Source organism: Mustelus asterias, chromosome 12 (assembly GCF_964213995.1).
Source record: "Mustelus asterias chromosome 12, sMusAst1.hap1.1, whole genome shotgun sequence".
NCBI classification, from domain to species: Eukaryota; Metazoa; Chordata; class Chondrichthyes; order Carcharhiniformes; family Triakidae; genus Mustelus; species Mustelus asterias.
Genome location: NC_135812.1, coordinates 110,655,783 through 110,678,913, shown reverse-complemented (window position 1 = coordinate 110,678,913; position 23,131 = coordinate 110,655,783). Strand labels below are relative to the sequence as shown.

The following is a 23,131-nucleotide window of genomic DNA, read 5'->3' as shown; positions in this document are numbered from 1 at the left end:
CAGAGAAGGTTCACCAGGTTGATACCGGAGATGAGGGGTTTGGATTATGAGGAGAGGCTGAGGAGATTGGGTTTGTACTCGTTGGAGTTTAGAAGGATGAGGGGGGATCTTATGGAGACTTATAAGATAATGCGGGGGCTGGATAGGGTGGAGGCGGAGAGATTCTTTCCACTTAGTAAGGAAGTTAAAACTAGAGGACACAGCCTCAAAATAAAGGGGGGTCGGTTTAGGACAGAGTTGAGGAGGAACTTCTTCTCCCAGAGGGTGGTGAATCTCTGGAATTCTCTGCCCACTGAGGTGGTGGAGGCTACCTCGCTGAATATGTTTAAAGCGCGGATGGATGGATTCCTGATCGGTAAGGGAATTAAGGGTTATGGGGATCAGGCGGGTAAGTGGTACTGATCCACGTCAGATCAGCCATGATCTTATTGAATGGTGGGGCAGGCTCGAGGGGCTAGATGGCCTACTCCTGCTCCTATTTCTTATGTTCTTATGTTCTGACCGATGAAACCAAACATGCCGAATGCCTTCTTCACCACTCTGTCCACCTGTGACTCCACTTTCAAGGAGCTATGAACATGTACCCCTCGAAGGACTGTAAGAAAAGGGATAACCAGCCGTGGATAACGAAGGAAATAAAGGAGAGTATTAAATTAAAGACCGATGCGTACAGCATGGCCAAAATTAGAGGAGAATCGAAAGATTGGGAAAACTAAGAAACAACAAAGAACGACTAAGAAAGCGATAAAGAAAGGAAAGATAGGTTATGAAGCTAGGCTCGCTCTAAATATAAGAAAAATGATAGTAAAAGCTTTTACAAATATATAAAAAGGAATAGAGTGGCAAGAGTGAATGTTGAACCCTTGGAGGACGAGAGGGAGGATTTAATAGTGGGAAATGAGGAAATGGCTGAAACTTTAAATAAGTTTTTGTGTCGGTCTTCACGGTGGAAGACGCACATAGTTTACCGAATATTAACGATCGAGTGTTGGTAGAAGGAGAGGTACTCACTACAATTAATGTTACCAGGGAGGCAGTGCTTGGTAGACTAACGGAACTGAAGGTGGACAAGTCCCTGGGCCCAGATGGAATGCATCCCAGGGTACTGAAAGAAATGTCAGAGGTAATAGCGGATGCGTTAGTGGTTATTTATCAAAATTCGTTGGATTCTGGGGTCGTGCCAGTGGATTGGAAAACGGCTAATGTTACGCCGCTGTTTAAAAAAGGAAATAGCTTAACGTCTGTAGTTGGGAAAATGCTGGAATCCATCATTAAAGAAGAAATAGCAGGCCATCTGGATAAGAATGGTTCGATTAAGCAGACGCAGCATGGATTCATGAGGGGAAAGTCGTGCTTGACGAACTTGTTGGATTTTTATGAAGATGTGACTAGTGCGGTTGACGGAGGGGATCCGGTGGATGTGGTGTTTTTGGATTTCCAAAAGGCGTTTGATAAGGTGCCTCACAAAAGGTTGCTGCAGAAGATTGGGTCACACGGAGTTGGGGGTAGGGTGTTAGCGTGGATTGGGGATTGGCTATCCGACAGGAAGCAGAGAGTCGGAATAAATGGGTTGGCAGATGGTAACTCGTGGCGTGCTGCAGGGATCAGTACTGGGGCCTCAACTATTTACCATTTATATAGACAATCTGGAGGAAGGGACTGAGTGTAGGGTAACAAGGTTTGCAGACGACACAAAGATAAGTGGAAAAGTGAATCGTGTGGAGGGCGTAGAAGGTCTGCAGAGAGATTTGGACAGGCTGAGTGAGTGGGCGAGGATCTGGCAGATGGAGTATAACGTTGACAAATGCGAGGTTATTCACTTTGGAGGAAATAGCAGCAAATTGGATTATTAAGTAAATGGAAAAAAATTACAACATGCTACTGTGCAAAGGGACCTAGGGGTCCTTGTGCATGAGATGCAAAAACCCAGTCTGCAAGTGGAACAGGTGATCAAGAAGGCAAATGGGATGTTGGCCTATATCACAAGGGGGATAGAATATAAAAGCAGAGATGTCTTGCTGCATCTGTACAGGGCATTGATGAGGCCGCAGCTGGAATACTGTGTGCAGTATTGGTCCCCTTATTTGCGGAAGGATATATTGGCCATGGAGGGAGTGCAGAGAAGGTTCACCAGGTTGATACCAGAGATGAGGGGTGTAGATTATGAGGAGAGACTGAGCAGATTGGGTTTGTACTCGTTGGAATTTAGAAGGCTGAGGGGGGGGATCTTATAGAGACCTATAAGATAATGAAGGGGCTGGATAGGGTAGAGGTGGAGAGATTCTTTCCACTTAGAAAGGAAACTAGAACTAGAGGGCACAGCCTCAAAATAAAGGGGGGTCAGTTTAGGACAGAGTTGAGGAGGAACTTCTTCTCTCAGAGGGTGGTGAATCTCTGGAATTCTCTCCCCACTGAAGTGGTGGAGGCTACCTCGTCGAATATGTTTAAATCACGGATAGATGGATTCCTGATCGGTAAGGGAATTAGGGGTTATGGGGATCAGGCCGGTAAGTGGAACTGATCCACTTCAGATCAGCCATGATCTTATTGAATGGCGGGACAGGCTCGAGGGGCTAGGTGGCCTACTCCTGCTCCTATTTCTTACGTTCTTAGATCTCTTTGAGGCAGGTTTAATAAACAGTCCGAGAGCAAAAGGTCCCCTAGGAAACAGTAACCATAACATGGCAGAATTTAGCATTCGGTTTGAGGGTGAGAAACCTGGGTCAGAAAGAACTGCGCTAAACTTAAATAAATAAGGTTAACTACAAAGGAATGAGGGCAGAGTTGGCTGGACTGGACTGGGAAAGGAGTTTAGCAGAAAAGACAATCAGCAATGGCAGATGTTTATGAAAATAGTTCATGACTCACAACAACGATATATCCCAGTGAGGATACGGAATTCTGGCCTTTATTTCAAAGTCTTGCTGAAACTGTATAATGCACTAGTTAGACCACACTTGGAATACTGGGCCAACCCACAGCACGTGGACTGCAGCAATTCAAGAAGGCAGCTCACCACCACCTTCTCAAAGGCCACGAAGGATGGGCAATAAATGCTGGCCAGCCAGCGACACCCATGTCCCACAAATGAATTTTTAAAAATTGTTTTTGAAAGTTTTAACTGTTCAAAAGTTAGGCGCACAAGCTGGGCTCTGATTAAGAGCCACCCAAGTTGGCAATGCAATATTCTGTATCACTGGAGAATCTGCAAGTACATAAACGGAGATCTCACTAACAACTTCTATAAACCACCTGTCATGCAATAAAAAAATCCCTGAAGCGTCACAGGAGCATTATGGAGCAAAGTCAGACATGAGCCACAAGAGGGAGATATTAGGACAGATGTTCAAAAGCTTAACCAAAGGGGTAGGTTTAAGGAGTGCCTTAATGGAGGAGAGCAGGCAGCGAGGGCTTCGCAGAGCTGGGGGCCCTGGCAACTGAGGACATGGCTGTCAATCGTGGAATGATTAAAATTGGTGATAAACAAGAGGCCAGAGTTAGAATTATTTCAGAGGGCTGGAGGAGATTACAGAGGTGTAGAGGGGTGAGGCTACGGACAGATTGGAAAACAAGGAGGAAAAATTTTAAATCAATCTATTGCTTGACTGGGAATTAATAAGGGATCGGGACTTGGTGTGAGTCAAGAGACAGACAGCAGAGTTTTGGATGACAAGTTTACCAAGGGTAGCGTGTGGGACAGCAGCCAGGAGCGTTTCAGAATACTCAAGTCTGGAGTTCATAGAATCCTACAGTGCAGAAAGAGGCCATTCGGCCCATCGAGTCTGCACCAACCACAATCCCACCCAGGCCCTATCCCCATATCCCTACATATTTACCCACAACCCCTCTAACCTATGCATCCCGGGACACGAAGGGCAATGTAGAATGGCCAATCAACCTAGCCCGCACATCTTTGGACTGTGGGAGGAAACCGGAGCACCCAGAGGAAACCCACACAGACACAGGGAGAATGTGCAAACTCCACACAGACAGCAATCCGAGCCGGATTCGGTCCCAGGTCCATGAAAGAAGATGAGCCGAGACAGGGGTGACGTCAAACTAATTTACAAAGTGGAAATAAGCAGCCTCCAGGATGGCATGAATTTGAGGTCAGAAACTCATCAACAGGTCAAATGTGACACCGGGGTTGTAAACAGACTGGTTTAGTCTGACCTGCGCCAGGGAGAGGGATAGAGTTGGCAGCTGAAAACAACGGCATCAATCTTCAATATTTAATTTCTGCTGATGAGTAGTTTGATAATTGAATAGTGGAGGAGAGAACAGAGGTGGTTCCGTACCAACCGACTCAACAACAGCTTCTTCCCTGCTGCTGTCAGACTTTTGAATGGACCTCACACTCAGTTGATCTTTCCCTGCAACCTAGCTATGACTGTAACACTACAATCTGCACACTCTCGTTTCCTTCTCTATGAACGGTATGCTTTATCTGTATAGCGCGCAAGAAACAATACCTTTCACTGTATGTTAATAAATCAAATCAAATGCAACATATATTCCTGTCAAAAGGAGGCATTCTGCCATTCTCAGCAAGAAAGTATTACTGAATAAATCATAGAAATCATAGAATCATAGAAAGCTCTAAGCCCCTTCTTCAGGTCCGAAAGCTTGTGTGGCTTTTGCTACCAAATAAACCTGTTGGACTTTAACCTGGTGTTGTTAAACTTCTGACTGTGTTTACCCCAGTCCAACGCCGGCATCTCCACATCACAAATAAGTGTTGCCATGGGATCAAGTCCAGGTCCAATTCTCACCAATGTTTTTGAGAGAATGACACCTAACCTCTTCCCCCGTGCATAGTTCCAATACATAGCTGACACATTTGCTATATTTGAACCTGCAGTTTCCTGTAAGAATTTCCTTACACACTCAAATGGACTCCAATCCATTCTAAAATTCACCTTTCAAAGGGAGTGGTCACATGTGCTCCCTTTCCTTGATGTGCTCATTGAGAAATCCACCAATGCGTTCTCTAAGACTGCCTACGCATGCCTAAGACTGCCTACGACTGTCTAAGCATGGATTCATGAAGGGAAAGTTATGTTTGACTAATTTACTGGAATTTTTTGAGGATATAACGAGTGCGGTTGACAGAGGGGAACCGGTGGATGTGATTAGATTTCCAGAAGGCATTCGATAAGGTGCCTCACAAAAGGTTGCTGCATAAGATTAAGGGACACGGAGTTGGGGGGTAAAGTGTTAGCATGAATTGAGGATTGGCTATCTAACAGGAAGCAGAGAGTCGGAATAAATGGGTGCTTTTCCAGTTGGCAATCAGTGACTAGTGGCGTGCTGCAGGGATCGGTGCTGGGGCCTCAACTATTTACCATATACATAGACGATCTGGAGGAAGGGACCGAGTGTAGGGTAACAAAGTTTGCGGATGACACAAAGATAAGTGGGAAAGCAAATTGCGAGGAGGACACAGAGAGTCTGCAGAGAGATTTGGATCGGCTAAGTGAGTGGGCAAGGATCTGGCAGATGGAGTATAACGTTGGTAAGTGTGAGGTTATCCACTTTGGAAGGAATAATAGTAAAATTAACTATTACTTAAACGGTGAAAAATTACAACATGCTACTGTGCAGAGGGACCTGGGGGTCCTTGTGCATGAATCACAAAAACTCAGTTTGCAGGTGCAGCAGGTGATCAAGAAGGCAAATGGCATGTTGGCCTTTATCGCGAAGGGGATGGAGTATAAAAGCAGGGAGGTCATGCTGCAATTGTACAGGGTACTGGTGAGGCCGCACCTAGAGTACTGTGTACAATTTTGGTCCCCTTATTTAAGAAAGGATATATTAGCTTTGGAGGGGGTACAGAGAAGGTTCACCAGGTTGATTCCGGAGATGAGGGGGTTAGCTTATGAGGAGAGATTGAGTAGACTGGGCCTGTACTCATTGGAGTTTAGAAGGTTGAGGGGAGATCTTATAGAGAGATATAAGATAACGAAGGGGCGAGACAGGGTAGAAGAAGCGAGGTTATTTCCAATTACAATGGAAACAAGAACTAGGGGGCATAGCCTCAAAATACAGGGGAGTCAATTTAGAACAGAGTTGAGGAGGAACTTCTTCTCCCAGAGGGTAGTGAATCTTTGGAATTCTCTGCCCAATGAAGTAGTAGAGGTTACCTCGTTAAATGTGTTTAAGTCACAGATAGATAGATTTTTAACCATCAAGGGAATTAAGGGTTATGGGGAGCAGGCGGGTAAGTGGAACTGAACCCACTATCAGATCAGCCATGATCTTATTGAATGGCGGAGCAGGCTTGAGGGGCTAGATGGCCTACTCCTGCTCCTATTTCTTATGTTATGTTCTACCTTTGCTGGCAATAGATTCCTCCAGCTACACTCGCTATATTGGCCTTATCGACAAGCTGGTAAATCATGCCCAAGCCATTTGCCCCCTGTGCAAGCTTGTGGTGGGTGAGTGGAATCGGCTGCCATCAGTGGTGGTGGAGGCAAACTCGATAGGGTCTTTTAAGAGACTTCTGGATGAGTACATGGGACTTGATAGGATTGAGGGTTATAGGTAAGCCTATATATAAGCCTAGGTAGGTAGGGACATGACCGGCGCAACTTGTGAGCCGAAGGGCCTGTTTGTGCTGTATGTTTTCTATGTTCTATTCTACAGGATAATGGCTACACCAATCAGGCCATTGTTCGCTGGGTCTCATACACACAAGAATGGGCCAAAGGCTCCCACTTTAGGACACAGGAAGTGGCCAGTCGACCCCAGGTTGCCCTGGAAGAGTACAGTATCATACAAATTTGAGTAACAGTTGGAGCTAGCAGTTTCACACTGCTACTGCACAGTTGCAACACTAGTGCTTCTCTGTAATAAGATGCTGCTGTCAAGCCAGACAAAATGATCTGCCTCCAACACAAATGAGCAATCTGGTTTATCAATTTTAGTGCCAGTGTGATTCCAGGAACACAGACATATATCCCAGTGCCTGGTAGATTGCATCAAACCACAGAGTCTTCTGATTGTTCACAACAGGACTGTACTCAGTCCGCCCATGCTCACAGAACTCAGAATACAATGTCTAAGATTAGATGCGATTCCGTGATTGGACAACACTTGCTGAACAATCCCGAGTGTGCTCAGAATTACACTAACATTCAGCTGAAGATTGTCAGACTCGTAATGTGGCTCACTTTCACTTACTCGAAGCTACACACATTCAAGCGCAGGGACTCTCCTCTGCAGCCAAAACCAATGTTTCCAGACACAGCCTTTTTTGAATTTAATGAAGGTGTGGACAAAATAGTGTCATCGCCATGGCATCACCTTAAACAAGCAGCACTCTTGCCTCACGCAGCATATATTATTATTCCCTTTGAAATTTGGCATTTATCCAGATGGGTGCAAGATGAAAAGTTTTGACAGCATGGCTTTTTTTCCACTCATGCTCAAGTCTTGTTCAGCAAGAAAGAAAGTGTGGAAATCAGAAACTATTCTACTTGTGTGTCAACCCCCTCTGGCCCACTGCCACGGCCACCCCCACTGCCACCCCCACTGGCATACTGCCACCCCCACTGGCCCACTGCCACGGCCACCCCCACTGGCCCACTGCCACGGCCACCCCCACTGGCCCACTGCCAAGGCCACCCCCACTGGCCCACTGCCACGGCCACCCCCTCTGGCCCACTGCCACGGCCACCCCCTCTGGCCCACTGCCACGGCCACCCCCTCTGGCCCACTGCCACGGCCACCCCCTCTGGCCCACTGCCACGGCCACCCCCTCTGGCCCACTGCCACGGCCACCCCCTCTGGCCCACTGCCACGGCCACCCCCTCTGGCCCACTGCCACGGCCACCCCCACTGGCCCACTGCCACCCACTCTGGCCCACTGCCACGGCCACCCCCACTGGCCCACTGCCAAGGCCACCCCCACTGGCCCACTGCCCCAACCAACCCCCCTGACCCAGTGCCGCAACCACCCCCCCTGACCCAGTGCCGCAACCACCCCCCCTGACCCAGTGCCATAACCACCTCCCCGACCCAGTGCCAGAACCACCCTCCCTGACCCAGTGCCAGAACCACCCTCCCTGACCCAGTGCCAGAACCACCCTCCCTGACCCAGTGCCAGAACCACCCCCCCGACCCAGTGCCATAACCACCCCCCCCCGACCCAGTGCCATAACCACCCTCCCTGACCCAGTGCCATAACCACCCTCCCTGACCCAGTGCCAGAACCACCCTCCCTGACCCAGTGCCAGAACCACCCTCCCTGACCCAGTGCCAGAACCACCCTCCCTGACACAGTGCCAGAACCACCCCCCCTGACCCAGTGCCATAACCACCCCCCCTGACCCAGTGCCATAACCACCCCCCCGACCCAGTGCCATAACCACCCCCCCTGACCCAGTGCCATAACCACCCTCCCTGACCCAGTGCCATAACCACCCTCCCTGACCCAGTGCCATAACCACCCCCCCTGACCCAGTGCCATAACCACCCTCCCCGACCCAGTGCCAGAACCATTATCATGGTGTATTTCAAAAATGAGCTGGAAAACACATGAAGAAAATCAGGAGTGGAAACGAAAGTGCAGTGAGTTGCTGTGAATTTACCGTTTTTATGAAGCAAAGGAGTGATTAATAGATGTACAGGGATCACAGTGCAACCAGGGTTATAATTACTATCAACAAAGAGTCATGAGGCAATCTCAAACATTTATTAACTCAGGGCGTTAACACACAAACAGTAACCTCTCTATTTGAGGAGGATTTCTCAGATGGAGCAATCTTCACTCTGTATCTAACCCCGTGCTGTACCTGTCCTGGGAGTGTTTGATGGGGACAGTGTAGAGGGAGCTTTACTCTGTATCTAACCCCGTGCTGTACCTGTCCTGGGAGTGTTTGATGGGGACAGTGTAGAGGGAGCTTTACTCTGTACCTAACCCCATGCTGTACCTGACCTGGGAGTGTTTGATGGGGGACAGTGTAGAGGGAGCTTTACTCTGTATCTAACCCCGTGCTGTACCTGTCCTGGGAGTGTTTGATGGGGACAGTGTAGAGGGAGCTTTACTCTGTATCTAACCCCGTGCTGTACCTATTCTAGGAGTAAGTTAAAATCCAATAGGTTTATTTGGTAGCACGAGCTTTCGGAGCACTGCCCCTTCATCCAGTGAGTGGGAGCTGGGTTCACAGGGCATATATAGACACAAACTCAATTACAAGATAATGGTTGGAATGCCTGTCCTGAGAGTGTTGGAGACAGTGGAGAAGGAACAGAGGCAATATCAGAGAGCTGCAAGCACCAGCGCTACAATCCAACTAATATTTCACAACAACAGAAAGGCATTTCCAGCAGCAAATATTGAAGTTTCAGGAGCATCAGAGAGGTGATACAAGCTCAGCATTCCTGGACAATGTCAGTCAGTTCTAGGGTACAAGTTTTCACTCCCTCCACCATTATTACCCTGGTGTGTAGTATTCACATGGTGTATTGCAGCAACTCACCAATATTTCTTCAACAGCATTTTCCAAATCTGTAACTTCTGCCATCTTCAAGGACAATGGCAGGGACCAACATGGGCACATTATTACCTGCAAGTCTCACACCATTCTGATTGGAACCATATTGCTGTCCTTTCATTATCCCTGGGTCAACATTCTAGAATACCCTCCCTAACAGCACAGTAGGTGTACCTATATCACAAGGACTGCAGCAGTTCCAGCTGGCGGCTCACATCACCTTCGAGACATAAAAACATAGAAACCAGAAGCAGGAGGAGGCCATTCGAGCCTGCTCCACCATTCATTTTCATTATCGAATTCAACATCCTGATCCCCCCTTCCCCCCATATCCCTTGATCCCTTTCGCCCCAAGAGCGATATCTAATTTCTGCTTGAAACCAGACAATGTTTTAGCCTCAACTACTTTCTGTGGCAGTGAATTCCACACATTCACCACCCTCTGGGTGAAGAAATTTCCCCTCACCTCAGTTCTAAAAGGTTTACCCCTTATCCTCAAACTATGACCCCTAGTTCTGGATTCCCCCTCCATCGGGAACATTCTTTCTGAATCTACCCTGTCCAACTAATCCTGTTAGAATTTTATAAGTTTCTATGAAATCCCCTCTCACTCTTCTAAACTCCAGTGAATATAATCCTAACCAACTTACCGTGACACAGTAAGATCCTAGTAAATCTTTTCTGCACTCTTTCTAGTTCAATAATATCCTTTCTATAATAGGGTGACCAGAACTGTACACAGTATTCCAAGTGTGGCCTTACCAATGTCTCGTACAACTTCAACAAGATGTCCCAACTCCTGTATTCAATGATCTGACCGATGAAACCAAGCATGCCGAATGCCTTCTTCACCACTCTGTGCACCTGTGACTCCACTTTCAAGGAGCTATGAACATGTACCCCTAGATCTCTTTGTTCTGTAACACTCTCCAATGCCCTACCATTAACTGAGTAAGTCCTGCCCTGGTTCAATCTACTAAAATGCATCACCTTTTTATCTAAATTAAACTATCTTCCATTCATCAGCCCACTGGCCCAATTGATCAAGATCCCGTTGAAATTGGAGATAACTTTCTTCACTGTCCACTATGCCACCAATCTTGGTGTCATCTACAAACTTACTAACCATGTCTCCTATATTCTCATCCAAAGCATTAATATGAATGACAAATAACAGTGGACCCAGCACTGATCCCTGAGGCATACCGCTGGTCACAGGTCTCCAGTTTGAAAAACAAGCCTCTACAACCACCTTCTGTCATCAAGCCAATTTTGTATCCAATTGGCTACTTCACCCTGGATCCCGTGAGATTTAACCTTATGCAACAATCTACAATGCGGTACCTTGTCAAAGGCCTTGCTAAAGTCCATGGAGACAATGTCGACCGCACTGCCCTCATTTACCTTCAACAAACTCAATCAAATTTGTGAGACATGATTTTCCACTCACAAAGCCATGCTGACTGTCCCTAATCAGTCCTTGCTGATTGCCAAGAGCAAAAAGAACAGTTGCCATTGTAGTTGTTGACCACGATTATAGTGTTTGTGTGTAATTTCTGTGGTTTATAGTTTGAAAAGGTTACACTCGGCAGTAACAAGGAGCAGGAAAGAGGGCCCTTGGAGAATTGTATATATCTTAGACATGACAGGAGAGCTCCAAGCCGTGGTTTGCTCCTCTTGCTCCATGTGGGAGGCTGGGGACAGTTCCAGTCCCCTGGGTCAGCATGTGTGCAGGAAGTGCCTCCAGCTACAGCTCCTGGAAGCTCGGGTTTCAGAGCTGGAGCGACGGCTGGAGACACTGTGGAGCATCCGGGAGTCAGAGAGTATCGTGGATAGCACGTATAGAGAGGTGGTCACACCGCAGGCTCAGACTCCACAGGCAGGAAGGGAATGGGTGACGAACAGACGGAGCAAGAGAGATAGGCAGGTAGTGCAGGAATCTCCTGTGGCCATTCCCCTGCAGAACAGATATACCGCTTTGGATGCTGTTGAGGGGAATGACCACTCTAGGGAAAGCAGCAGCAGCCAAACTCGTTGCACCACGGTTGGTTCTGTTGCAGAGGGGAGGGTAAAAAGTGTGCCAGTGCAATAGTTATAGGGGATTCAATTGTCAGGGGAATAGACAGGTGTTTCTGTGGCCGCAAACGAGACTCCAGGATGGTATGTTGCCTCCCTGGTGCTGGGGTCAAGGATGTCTCGGAGCGGCTGCAGGACATTCTGAAGCAGGAAGGTGAACAGCCAGTGGTCGTAGTACACGTTGGTACAAGCGACATAGGTAAAAAAAGGGATGAGGTCCTAAAAGCAGAATACAGGGAGCTAGGAAGAAAGTGAAGAAATCGGACCTCAAAAGGTAGTGATCTCAGGATTACTACCAGTGCCACGTGCTAGTCAGAGTAGAAATGAGAGAATATATCGGATAAAGAAGTGGCTGAAGAGATGGTGTCAGGGGGAGGGTTTCAGATTCCTGGGGCATTGGGACTGGTTCTGGGGGAGGTGGGACCTGTACAAATTGGGCAGGACTGGGACTGATGTCCTAGGAGGAGTGTTTGCTCGAGTGGTTGGGGAGGGTTTAAACTAATATGCCAGGGGGGTGGGAACCTATGTAAGGAGTCCGAGAAGGAGGGAGCAAGGACAAAATGTGGGGAGAAGGTTCCAACTACATCAAAAATCAGGAAAGAAAAAGTTAAAAGGAAGGAGAACTCAGGAGATGTTATTAATGGAAGCGTTAGGATTCAAAAAGGTACAAAAACTAGCAGAAGGGCACTTTATCTGAATGTTCGCAGCATTCAAAACAAGGTAAATGAGTTGACAGCACAAATCATTGCGGATGAGTATGATTTGGTGGCCATTACAGAGACATGGTTGCAGGATGGTCATGACTGGGAGTTAAATATCCAGGGGTATCAGACTGTTCGGAGGGACCGACAGGAAGGTAAGGGAGGTGGTGTAGCTCTGATATTTAAGGATGACATCAGGGCGGTAGTGAGAGATGATATAGGTTCTATGGGGGAAAAAAAAGGTTGAATGCATTTGGGTGGAAATTAGAAATAGTGAGAAAAGTCACTGATAGGCGTAGTCTATAGGCCACCAAATAATATCATGGTGGGGCGAGAAATAAACAAAGAAATAACCGATGCATGTAAAAATGGTACAGCAATTATCATGGGGGATTTTAATCTACATATCAATTGGTCAAACCAGGTCGGTCAAGGCAGCCTTGAGGAGGAGTTCATAGAATGTATCCGAGCTAGCTTCCTTGAACAGTATGTAATGGAACCCACAAGGGAGCAAGCTATCCTAGATCTGGTCCTGTGTAGTGAGACGAGAATAATTAATGATCTTGCAGTTAGGGATCCTCTTGGAAGAAGCGATCACAGTATGGTTGAATTTAAAATACAGATGAGTTTAAAAATTGGCAAGACATGTTGCAACTTTATAGGACCTTTATAGTGATCATAACTCTATCTCCTTTACGCTAACATTGGAAAGAGATAGGATCAGGCAAGCTAGGAAAGTGTTTATCTGGAGTAAGGGGAAATATGAAGCCATCAGGCAGGAGATTAGAGGCGTAAATTGGAAGGAGGCATTCTCGAGGAAAAGTATTGAAGTAAGGTGGCAGATTTTCAAGGAATGTTTGTCTGGAGTTCTGCATGACAACGTTCCAATGAGACAGGGAGGTGTTGGTAGGTTACGGGAACCGTGGTGCACGAAAGCTGTGCTGAACCTAGTCAAAAAGAAAAGGAAAGCGTACAAAAGGTTCAGAGAGCTAGGCGATGATAGGGATCTAGATGAGCATACGGCTTGTAGGAAGGGACTTAAGAAAGAAATTAGGAGAGCCAGAAAGGGTCACGAGAAGGCCTTGGCAGATAAGATTAAGGAGAACCCTAAGGCGTTCTATAAATATGTGAAGAGTAAAAGGATGAGATGTGAAGGAATAGGACCTATAAGGTGAAGGTGAGAAAGTCTGTACAGAACCGGAAGAAATAGCAGAGGTGCTTAATGACTATTTTACCTCGGTATTCATGGTGGAAAAAGACCTGGGTGGTTGTACTACAGGATTGAGGCGGACTGAAAAGATTGAGTATGTGGACATTAAGAGGGTGTGTTGGAAATTTTGAATAGCATCAAGATAGATAAGTCGCCGAGATCAGATGGGAGAAGTGTGAGGTAATTCACTTTGGTAGGAATAACAGATGTGTTGAGTATAGGGCTAACGGGAGGACTTTGAATAGTGTGGAGGAGCAGAGGGATCTAGGTGTATGTGTGCATAGATCCCTGAAAGTTGGGAATCAAGTAGATAAGGTTGTTAAGAAGGCATATGGTGTCTTGGCGTTTATTGGTAGGGGGATTGAATTTAGGAGTCGTAGCGTTATGTTGCAACTGTACACAACTCTGGTGCGGCCGCACTTGGAGTACTGTGTGCAGTTCTGGTCCCCACATTACAGGAAGGATGTGGAGGCTTTGGAGAGGGTGCAGAGGAGGTTTACCAGGATGTTGCCTGGTATGGAGGGGAGATCCTATGAGGAGAGGCTGAGGGATTTGGGATTGTTTTCGCTGGAAAGGCGGCGGCTAAGAGGGGATCTTATTGAAACATATAAGATGATTAGAGGTTTAGATAGGGTGGATAGTGATAGCCTTTTTCCTCTGATGGAGAAATCCAGCACGAGGGGGCATGGCTTTAAATTGAGGGGGGGTAGTTATAGAACCGATGTCAGGGGTAGGTTCTTTACCCAGAGGGTGGTGAGGGATTGGAATGCCCTGCCAGCATCAGTTGTAAATGCGCCTAGTTTGGGGGCGTTTAAGAGATCCGTAGATAGGTTCATGGACGAAAAGAAATTGGTTTAGGTTGGAGGGTCACAGTTTTTTTTTTAACTGGTCGGTGCAACATCGTGGGCCGAAGGGCCTGTTCTGCGCTGTAATGTTCTATGTTCTATGTTCTATGGATGTACCCCAGGTTACTGTGGGAGGCGAGGGAAGAGATTGCAGAGCCTCTGGCGATGATCTTTGCGTCATCGATGGAGACGGGAGAAGTTCTGGAGGATTGCGGATGTGGTTCCTATATTCAAGAAAGGGAACAGGGATAGCCCAGGAAATTACCGACCGTTGAGTCTAACCTCAATGGTTGGTAAGTTGATGGAGAAAATCCTGAGGGACAGGATTTATGAACATTTAGAGAAGTTTAGTATGCTCAAAAGTAGTCAGCATGGCTTTGCCAAAGGCAAATCGTGCCTTACAAGCCTGGTGGAGTTCTTTGAAAATGTGACTAAACACATTGACAAAGGAAAAGCGGTAGATGTGGTTTACATGGACTTCGATAAGGTCCCCCATGCAAGACTTCTCGAGAAAGTGAGAGGGCATGGGATCCAAGGGGCTGTTGCCTTGTGGATTCAGAACTGGCTTGCCCGCAGAAGGCAGAGAGTGGTTGTAGACGGGTCTTTTTCTGAATGGAGGTCGGTCACCAGTGGAGTGCCCCAGGGATCTGTTCTGGGACCCTTGCTGTTTGTCATTTTCATAAATGACCTGGATGAGGAAGTGGAGGGATGGGTTGGTAAGTTTGCCGACGGCACGAAGGTTGGTGGTGTTGTGGATAGGTTGGAGGGATGTCAGAAGCTACAGCGTGACATAGATAGGATGCAAGACTGGGTGGAGAAGTGGCAGATGGACTTCAACCCTGATAAATGTGTAGTGGTCCATTTTGGCAGGTCAAATTGGATGAAGGAGTATAATATCAAGGGTAAGGCTCTTAGCAGTGTAGAGGATAAGAAGGACCTTGGGGTCCGGGTCCATAGGACTCTTAAATCGGCCTCGCAGATGGAGGAGGTGGTTAAGAAGGCGTATGGTGTGCTGGCCTTCACCAATCGAGGGATTGAGTTTAGGAGTCGGGAGATAATGATGCAGCTTTATAAGACCCTCGTCAGACCCCAGTTGGAGTACTGTGCTCAGTTCTGGTCACCTCATTACAGGAGGGATGTGGAAAAGATTGAAAGGGTGCAGAGAAGATTTACAAGGATGTTGCCTGGATTGAGTGGCAAGCCTTATGAGGATAGGCTGAGGGAGCTCGGTCTTTTCTTCTTGGAGAGACGAAGGATGAGAGGTGACCTGATAGAAATGTACAAGATGTTGAGAGGCATAGATCGGGGAATTCTCGGAGGCTTTTTCCCAGGGCTGAAATGGCTGCTACGAGAGGACACAGGTTTAAGGTGCTGGGGAGTAGGTACAGAGGAGATGTCAGGGGTAAGTTTTTCACTCAGAGGGTGGTGGGTGAGTGGAATCGGCTGCAGTCAGTGGTGGTGGAGGCAAACTCGATATGGTCTTTTAAGAGACTTCTGGATGAGTATATGGGACTTAATAGGATGGAGGGTTATAGGTAAGCCTATGTATAAGCCTCGGTAGGTAGGGACATGACCGGCGCAACTTGTGGGCCGAAGGGCCTGTTTGTGCTGTATATAGTGTTCAATTCTGGTCGCCACACTACCAGAAGGATGTGGAGGCTTTGGAGAGGGTACAGAAAAGATTTACCAGGATGTTGCCTGGTATGGAAGGCATTAGCTATGGGGAGAGGTTGGAGAAACTTGGTTCGTTCTCACTGGAGTGACGGAGGTTGAGGGGAGAACTGATAGAAGTCTACAAGATTATGAGAGGCATGGACAGAGTGGATAGTCAGAAGCTTTTTCCCAGGGTGGAAGAGTCAATTACTGGGGGGCACAGGTTTAAGGTGCAAGGGACAAGGTTTAAAGGAGATGTATGAGGCAGATTTTTTACACAGAGCAGTGGGTGCCTGGAACTCGTTGCCGGGGGAGGTAGTAGAAGCGGATACGATAGTGACTTTTAAGGGGTGTCTTGACAAGTACATGAATAGGATGGGAATAGAGGGATATGGTCCCCGGAATGGTAGAGGGTTTTAGTTCAGTCGGGCAGCATGGTCAGTGCAGGCTTGGAGGGCTGAAGGGCCTGTTCCTGTGCTGTAATTTTCTTTGTTCTTTGTTCTAAGATGGAGCGCGAGAAGGTAAAATCCAATACCAGTGTCTTGTGCTTAAACAAAGGAGACTACAGTGGGATGAGGGAGGAGTTGGCTCAGGTAGACTGGGAGCAAAAACTTTATGGTGGGACAATTGAGGAACAGTGGAGGACTTTCAAAGCGATCTTTCACAGTGCTCAGCAAAAGTATATACCAGTGATAAGGAAGGACTGTAGAAAAAGAGGTAATCTGCCATGGATATCTAAGGAAATAAAGGAGGGTATCAAATTGAACGAAAATGCATACAAAGTGGCCTTTAGAGGATGAGAAGGGGGATGTAATAACTGGAAATGAGAAAATGGCTGAGGCATTGAACAGGTATTTTGTGTCAGTCTTCACAGTGGAAGACACAATAACATGCCAAAAATTGCTGACAGGAAGGCTATGGCAGATGAGAACCTAGAAACTATTATCACGAAAGAGGTAGTGTTGGGCAAGTTAATGGGGCTAAAGGTAGACAAGTCTCCTGGTCCTGATGGAATGCATCCCAGGGCAAATGCACTAGTGGTAATTTACCAAAATTCACTGGACTCTGGGGTGGTTCCCGCAGATTGAAAAACACTGTTTAAAAAAGGAGGCAGACAAAAGGCGGGTAACTATAGGCCGGTTAGCTTAACTTCTGTAGTAGGGAAAATGCTTGAATCTATCATCAAGGAAGAAATAGCGAGACATCTGGATATAAATTGTCCCATTGGTAAGACGCAGCATGGGTTCATGAAGGGCAGGTCATGTTTGACTAATTTGGTGGAATTCTTTGAGAACATTACATGTGCAGTGGACAATGGGGGAACCTGTGGATGTGGTGTATCTGGATTTCCAGAAGGCATCTGACAAGGTGCCGCACCAAAGACTGCTGCATAAGGTAAAGGCGCACGGTGTTACGGGTAATGTATTAGCATGAATAGAGGATTGGTTAACTAACAGAAAGCAAAGAGTGGGGATAAATGGGTGTTTTTCTGGTTGGCGATCAGTGACTAGTGGTGTGCCTCAGGGATCAGTGTTGGGACCGCAATTGTCTACGATTTACATAGATGATTTGGAATTGGGGACCAAGTGTAGTGTGTCAAAATTCGCAGATGACACTAAGATGGGTGGCAGAGCAAAGTGTGCAGAGGATGCGGAAAGTCTGCAAAAGGATGTACTTAGTCTACGTGAGTGGGCGAGGGTCTGGCAGATGGAGTACAATGTTGGTAAATGTGAGGTCATCCATTTTGGTAGGAATAACAGCAAAATGGACTATTATTTAAATGGTAAAAAATTGCAGCTTGCTGCTGTGCAGAGGGACCTGGATGTCCTTGTGCAGGAATCTCAAGGAGTTGGTTTGCAGGTGCAGCAGGTAATTAAGGCGGCAAATGGAATTGTGTCCTTCATTGCTGGAGGGATGGAGTTTAAAAACAGCGAGGTTATGTTGCAGCTGTATAAGGTGCTGGTGAGGCCACACCTGGAGTACTGTGTACAGTTTTGGTCTCCTTACTTGAGAAAGGATATACTGGCACAGGAGGGGGTGCAGAGGAGATTCACTAGGTTGATTCCGGAGTTGAGAGGGTTGGCTAATGAGAAGAGACTGAGGCTTTACTCATTGGAATTCAGAAGAATGAGGGGAGATCTTATAGAAACATATAAGATTATGAAGGAAATAGATAAGATAGGAGGGAAGTTGTTTCCACTGGTGGGTGAAACTAGAACTAGGGGACATAGCCTCAAAATAAGGGGAAACAGATTTAGAACTGAGTTGAGGAGGAACTTCTTCACACAAAGGGTTGCGAATCTGTGGAATTCCCTGCCCAGTGAAGCAGTTGAGGCTACCTCATTGAATGTTTTCAAGGCAAGGATAGATAAAGTTTTGAACAGTAAAGGAATTAAGGGTTATGGTGAGCGGGTGGGTAAGTAGAGCTGAGTCCACAAAAAGATCAGCCATGATCTTATTGGATGGCGGAGCAGGCTCAAGGGGCCAGATGGCCTACTCCTGCTCCTAGTTCTTATGTTCTTGCGTCTCTAAATGCCTGTAGATCCTGTCTCTGAATACCTTCCAACAACTTACCCACTACAGACATTAGGCTCACCGGCCTGTAGTTCCTAGGCTTTTCCCTGCAGCCCTTCTTAAAACAAAGGCACAACACTTGCCACCCTCCAATCTTCAGAGGAGCTAAGTAGCCTATTCCTGCTCCTAATTTGTATGTTCATATAAAAGCAAATTACTGCGGATGCTGGAATCTGAAACCAACAGGGAAAATGCTGGAAAATCTCAGCAGGTCTGGCAGCATCTGTAAGGAGAGAAAAGAGCTGACGTTTGAGTCCAGATGACCCTTTGTCAAAGCTAAAAGGCATAGAAAGTGGGAGATATTTATACTGCAGGGGGAGGGAATGAAAGATGAGTCATAGCCACAAAAACAAGGGGAAAGGCTGCTAATGGCAGCTCATACAGTGAATAAAAGGTGTGAATGGCCAAACGGCAGAGAAGCTGAAATCAGAGGGTGAACTGTGACAGATGAAGATGTGGAGGGAGGGGGGAGATGGGTGAGAGAGAGGTAAAATTTAGAAAAGGGGGGAAGGGGGAAGCAAAGGTGGAGAAAAGGTGAAGGGGAAAAGAGTGGGGGAAAAGGAAAGGACAATAAAGAAATAAAAGAGAACAGTTAAAAATTAAATAGAATGAAAACAAAGGGGGTCGTGGTGGGATCGAGTGAATCACCTGAAGTTGTTGAATTCGATGTTGAGACCGGAAGGCTGTAAAGTGCCCAGCTGGAAGATGAGATGCTTTAGATTGGTTTCACTGGTCGGCGCAACATCGAGGGCCGAAGGGCCTGTACTGCGCTGTAATGTTCTATGTTCTATGATGCTGTTCCTCCAGTTTGCGTTGAGCTTCACTGGAACATTGCAGCAGGCCAAGGACAGATATGAGGGCATGGGAGCAGGATCGTGTGTTAAAATGGCAGCAACCGGAAGGTCAGGGTCCTGATTGCGCACAGACCGAAGGTGCTCAGCAAAGCGATCACCCTGTCTACACTGGGTCTCTCTGATATAGAGGAGACCACATTGGGAGCAGCGAATGCAATAGACCAAATTGAAAGAGGTGCCAGTGAAACACTGCTTAACCTGGAATGAGTGTTTTGGGCCTTGGATGGTGAACATGGAAGAGGTAAAGGGACAGGTGTTACACCTTCCGCGATTGCACGGGAAGGTGCCATGGGTGGTGGGAGAGGTGTTGGGTATACAGATGGTGCCAGATTGGCTGAGATTTTCCAGCATTATCTCCTTTGGTTATACGTTCATATGATAGGTTGACTCAACTTTGAGTGCTTAACAATCACTTACCTGCTGGCAAAACATTTTGTACAAAAATGAAATGGGATACAAGTTTAAAATTTTACTTTGAGATCTTTTATCAGAATTCAATTTCTCTTTGTAAGCTTATGCTGCATTTAGATTGTCCAGTTTCAAGCACCTCACTTAAGGAAGGCTACAAAGTGGGTCTAGATCACAGAATCATTGCAACATACAAGGCCAATTGGACCATCATGACTGCTCTGGCTCTCCAAATGAGCCATGCCCTTGCACATTCTCCCACCTACTCCTTGTAATCCTGCACATTCTTCCTTTTCAGATAATGATCCAATTCTCACTTAAACGCCTCAATTGAACCTGTCTCCACTGCACTCTAACGCAATGAATTCCAGATCTGCTGTGTGAAAATCTCTCTCATGTCACATTTGTTCCTTTTGCCTATTACTTTAAAATCCGTGCCCTCTCGCTCTCAATCCTTCCACCATGGGACCATCTATCTACTCTGATTTTGAATACTTTTGTCAAATCTCCCCTCTACCTTCTTCTCTCCAAGATAAACAGTCCCAAACTCTCCAATCTATCTTCAGAACTGGCGCTAACTCTGATCAGTTACGACCTCGGTGAATGCTGGAACAGGCTCTTAGGAACTAACTAAGTTGGCACCAGGAATTAAAAATTTATTGATGAGCACAATATGGGAAACTAGGATTGAGTCATTCCAAAATAGGATAGGAGATCGGATAGAGACTTCCAATTATCAGGCTTTAACTGTCAAACATTTACACAGCAGCTGGTGGAATTTGAATTCAATAAAAAATCTGGAATTAAAAGTCTAATGAAAACCAGGAAACCACTGTCAATTGTGGTAAAAACTCATCTGGGTCACTAATGTCCTTTAAGGAAGGAAATCTGATGTCCTTACCTGGGTCTGCCCTACATGTGACTCCAGAACCACAGCAATGTGGTTGACTCTTAAATATCCTCTGAAATGGCCGAGCGAAACACTCGGTTGTATCAATGGATAAAAAGTCTCTCAGGAATGAAACTGTATGGAACACCCGACATTGACCTCGGCTTAGAAAGACAAGGGCGGTAGCCACATGGGAACACCACCACCTGCAAGTTCCCCTCCAAGGCACTCACTGGCCTGACGTGGAAATATATCGTCATTCCTCCACCATCACTGGATCAACATCCTGGAACTCCCTCCCTAACAGCACTGTGGGTGTACCTACATCACACAGATTGTTCAAGAAGAGAGCTCACCATCACCTTCTCAAAGGTCATTAGAGATAGGCAATAAATGTTGACCTAGCCAGTAACACCCACATCCTGTAAATGTATTGGTAACAATGCGTTAAATATTTAAGAGCCGAAGTAGCAGTGAGGGAAATACATTTATACATAGAGCATGGCTGGGTTTCTTTCCTAGAAATGGTAAGGCAGCAGCACAAAAGTGGATAGCAATTTGAGAGCGAATAACTACATGACAAGTAAGTGACCCTATACAAAGTAGCCTGTCCATCAATATGTGCCACACAGACAAGCAGATCATAGTGAAAGCAACAGCTGAACTTCTTCCATCTGCATCAAATGAAGGTTTATTCCTTGTACTTTTAGAACATAGAACAGTACAGCACAGAACAGGTCATTAGAGATGGGCAATAAACAGTACAGCACCTCTTTCAATCTGGTCTATTGCATTCGCTGCTCCCACTGTGGTCTCCTCTATATCGGAGAGACCAAGCGTAGACTAAGTGATCGCTTTGCTGAGCACCTTCGGTCTGTGCGCAATCAGGGACCCTGACCTTCCGATTGCTGCCATTTTAACACACGATCCTGCTCCCCATGCCCACATATCTGTCCTTGGCCTGCTGCAATGTTCCAGTGAAGCTCAACACAAACTGGAGGAACAGCATCATAGAACATAGAACATTACAGCGCAGTACAGGCCCTGTTCTGTGCTGTACTGTCCACGATGTTGTGCCGAGCTTTGTCTGAAACCCAGATCAAGCTATTTCCTCCCTATCATCCCGAAGTTCTCCATGTGCCTATCCAATAGCTTCTTAAACGTTCCTAAAGTTTCTGACTCCACGATCCCTGCAGGCAGTCCATTCCACACCCCCAACCACTCTCTGAGTAAAAAAACCTACCTTGGGCATCCTTCCTATGTGAGAGGTAGTGGGATCGGTGCCCACATTCTCCACTCAGATTTTATGGATGATATTGGAATAGTGTAGATTAGAGGGGCTTTAGATTGGTTACCACTGGTCGGCGCAACATCGAGGGCCGAAGGGCCTGTACTGCGCTGTAATGTTCTATGTCTCCCCACCATGAACCCTATAGTTATGCCCCCTCGTTACCGCTCTATTCACCCGAGGAAATAGTCTTTGAACGTTCACTCTATCTATCCCCCTCATCATTTTATAAAACCTCTATCAAGTCTCCTCTCAACCTCCTCCGCTCCAGAGAGAAAATTGACAAAAAGTGCCCCAATAAATGAACTCTCCACTCACTCAGTGATTCGTTTGGCTAATTCAGTGCAGGCTGCATTGGAATTGGCCGAGAAGACACGGTAGCCACCCTTCGCCACGTTCATCTTTGCAGACTGGTCCAGGTTGTCAATTCTGTAGAAAGTGAGTGAAGAAACATCAGCAAGAGGCAGAAACACAGAGAGTGAGAGAGGCCCTGCGCTGGGCAACAGCGCACTGGGGGGGGATCCCTCACTCGGAGCTCCCTGTCCCTCCCTCTCCCCTCTCTCCCTCACTGTCCCTCCCTCACTGTCCTCCTCACTATCTCTCCCTCGCTATCCCTCCCTCGCTATCCCTCCCTCGCTATCCCTCCCTCGCTATCCCTCCCTCGCTATCCCTCCCTCACTATCCCTCCCTCACTATCTCTCCCTCCCTCACTATCTCTCCCTCCCTCGCTATCCCTCCCTCACTATCCCTCCCTCGCTATCCCTCCCTCACTATCTCTCCCTCGCTATCCCTCCCTCGCTATCCCTCCCTCGCTATCCCTCCCTCGCTATCCCTCCCTCGCTATCCCCTCCCTCACTATCCCTCCCTCACTATCTCTCCCTCCCTCACTATCTCTCCCTCCCTCGCTATCCCTCCCTCACTATCCCTCCCTCACTATCTCTCCCTCCCTCACTATCTCTCCCTCCCTCGCTATCCCTCCCTCACTATCCCTCCCTCGCTATCCCTCCCTCACTATCTCTCCCTCCCTCACTATTTCACTATCTATCTCTCTATCTCACTTACAGTTTTTCTCTATTTTCTCTCTCCGTTTCTCCGCCGGAAGTTTCCAGTTTCCACCTTTGACCCGGGTTCTGAGT

General features: G+C 47.0%; 1 protein-coding gene across 1 annotated transcript in view; it reads right to left on the bottom strand.

The window, feature by feature from the left end:
- prpsap1 (phosphoribosyl pyrophosphate synthetase-associated protein 1) overlaps window positions 1-23,125 on the bottom strand; it is a 71,544-nt gene extending 48,419 nt beyond the window's left edge. Inside the window, exons 1-2 of the mRNA XM_078225881.1 lie at window positions 23,058-23,125; window positions 22,314-22,424 (exon numbers count right to left, since the gene is read on the bottom strand). Coding sequence (XP_078082007.1) covers window positions 22,314-22,396 — 83 coding nt within the window. The 5' untranslated portion in view covers window positions 22,397-22,424; window positions 23,058-23,125. The remainder of the gene's footprint in view (window positions 1-22,313; window positions 22,425-23,057) is intronic.
- Window positions 23,126-23,131: the final 6 nt, after the last annotated feature.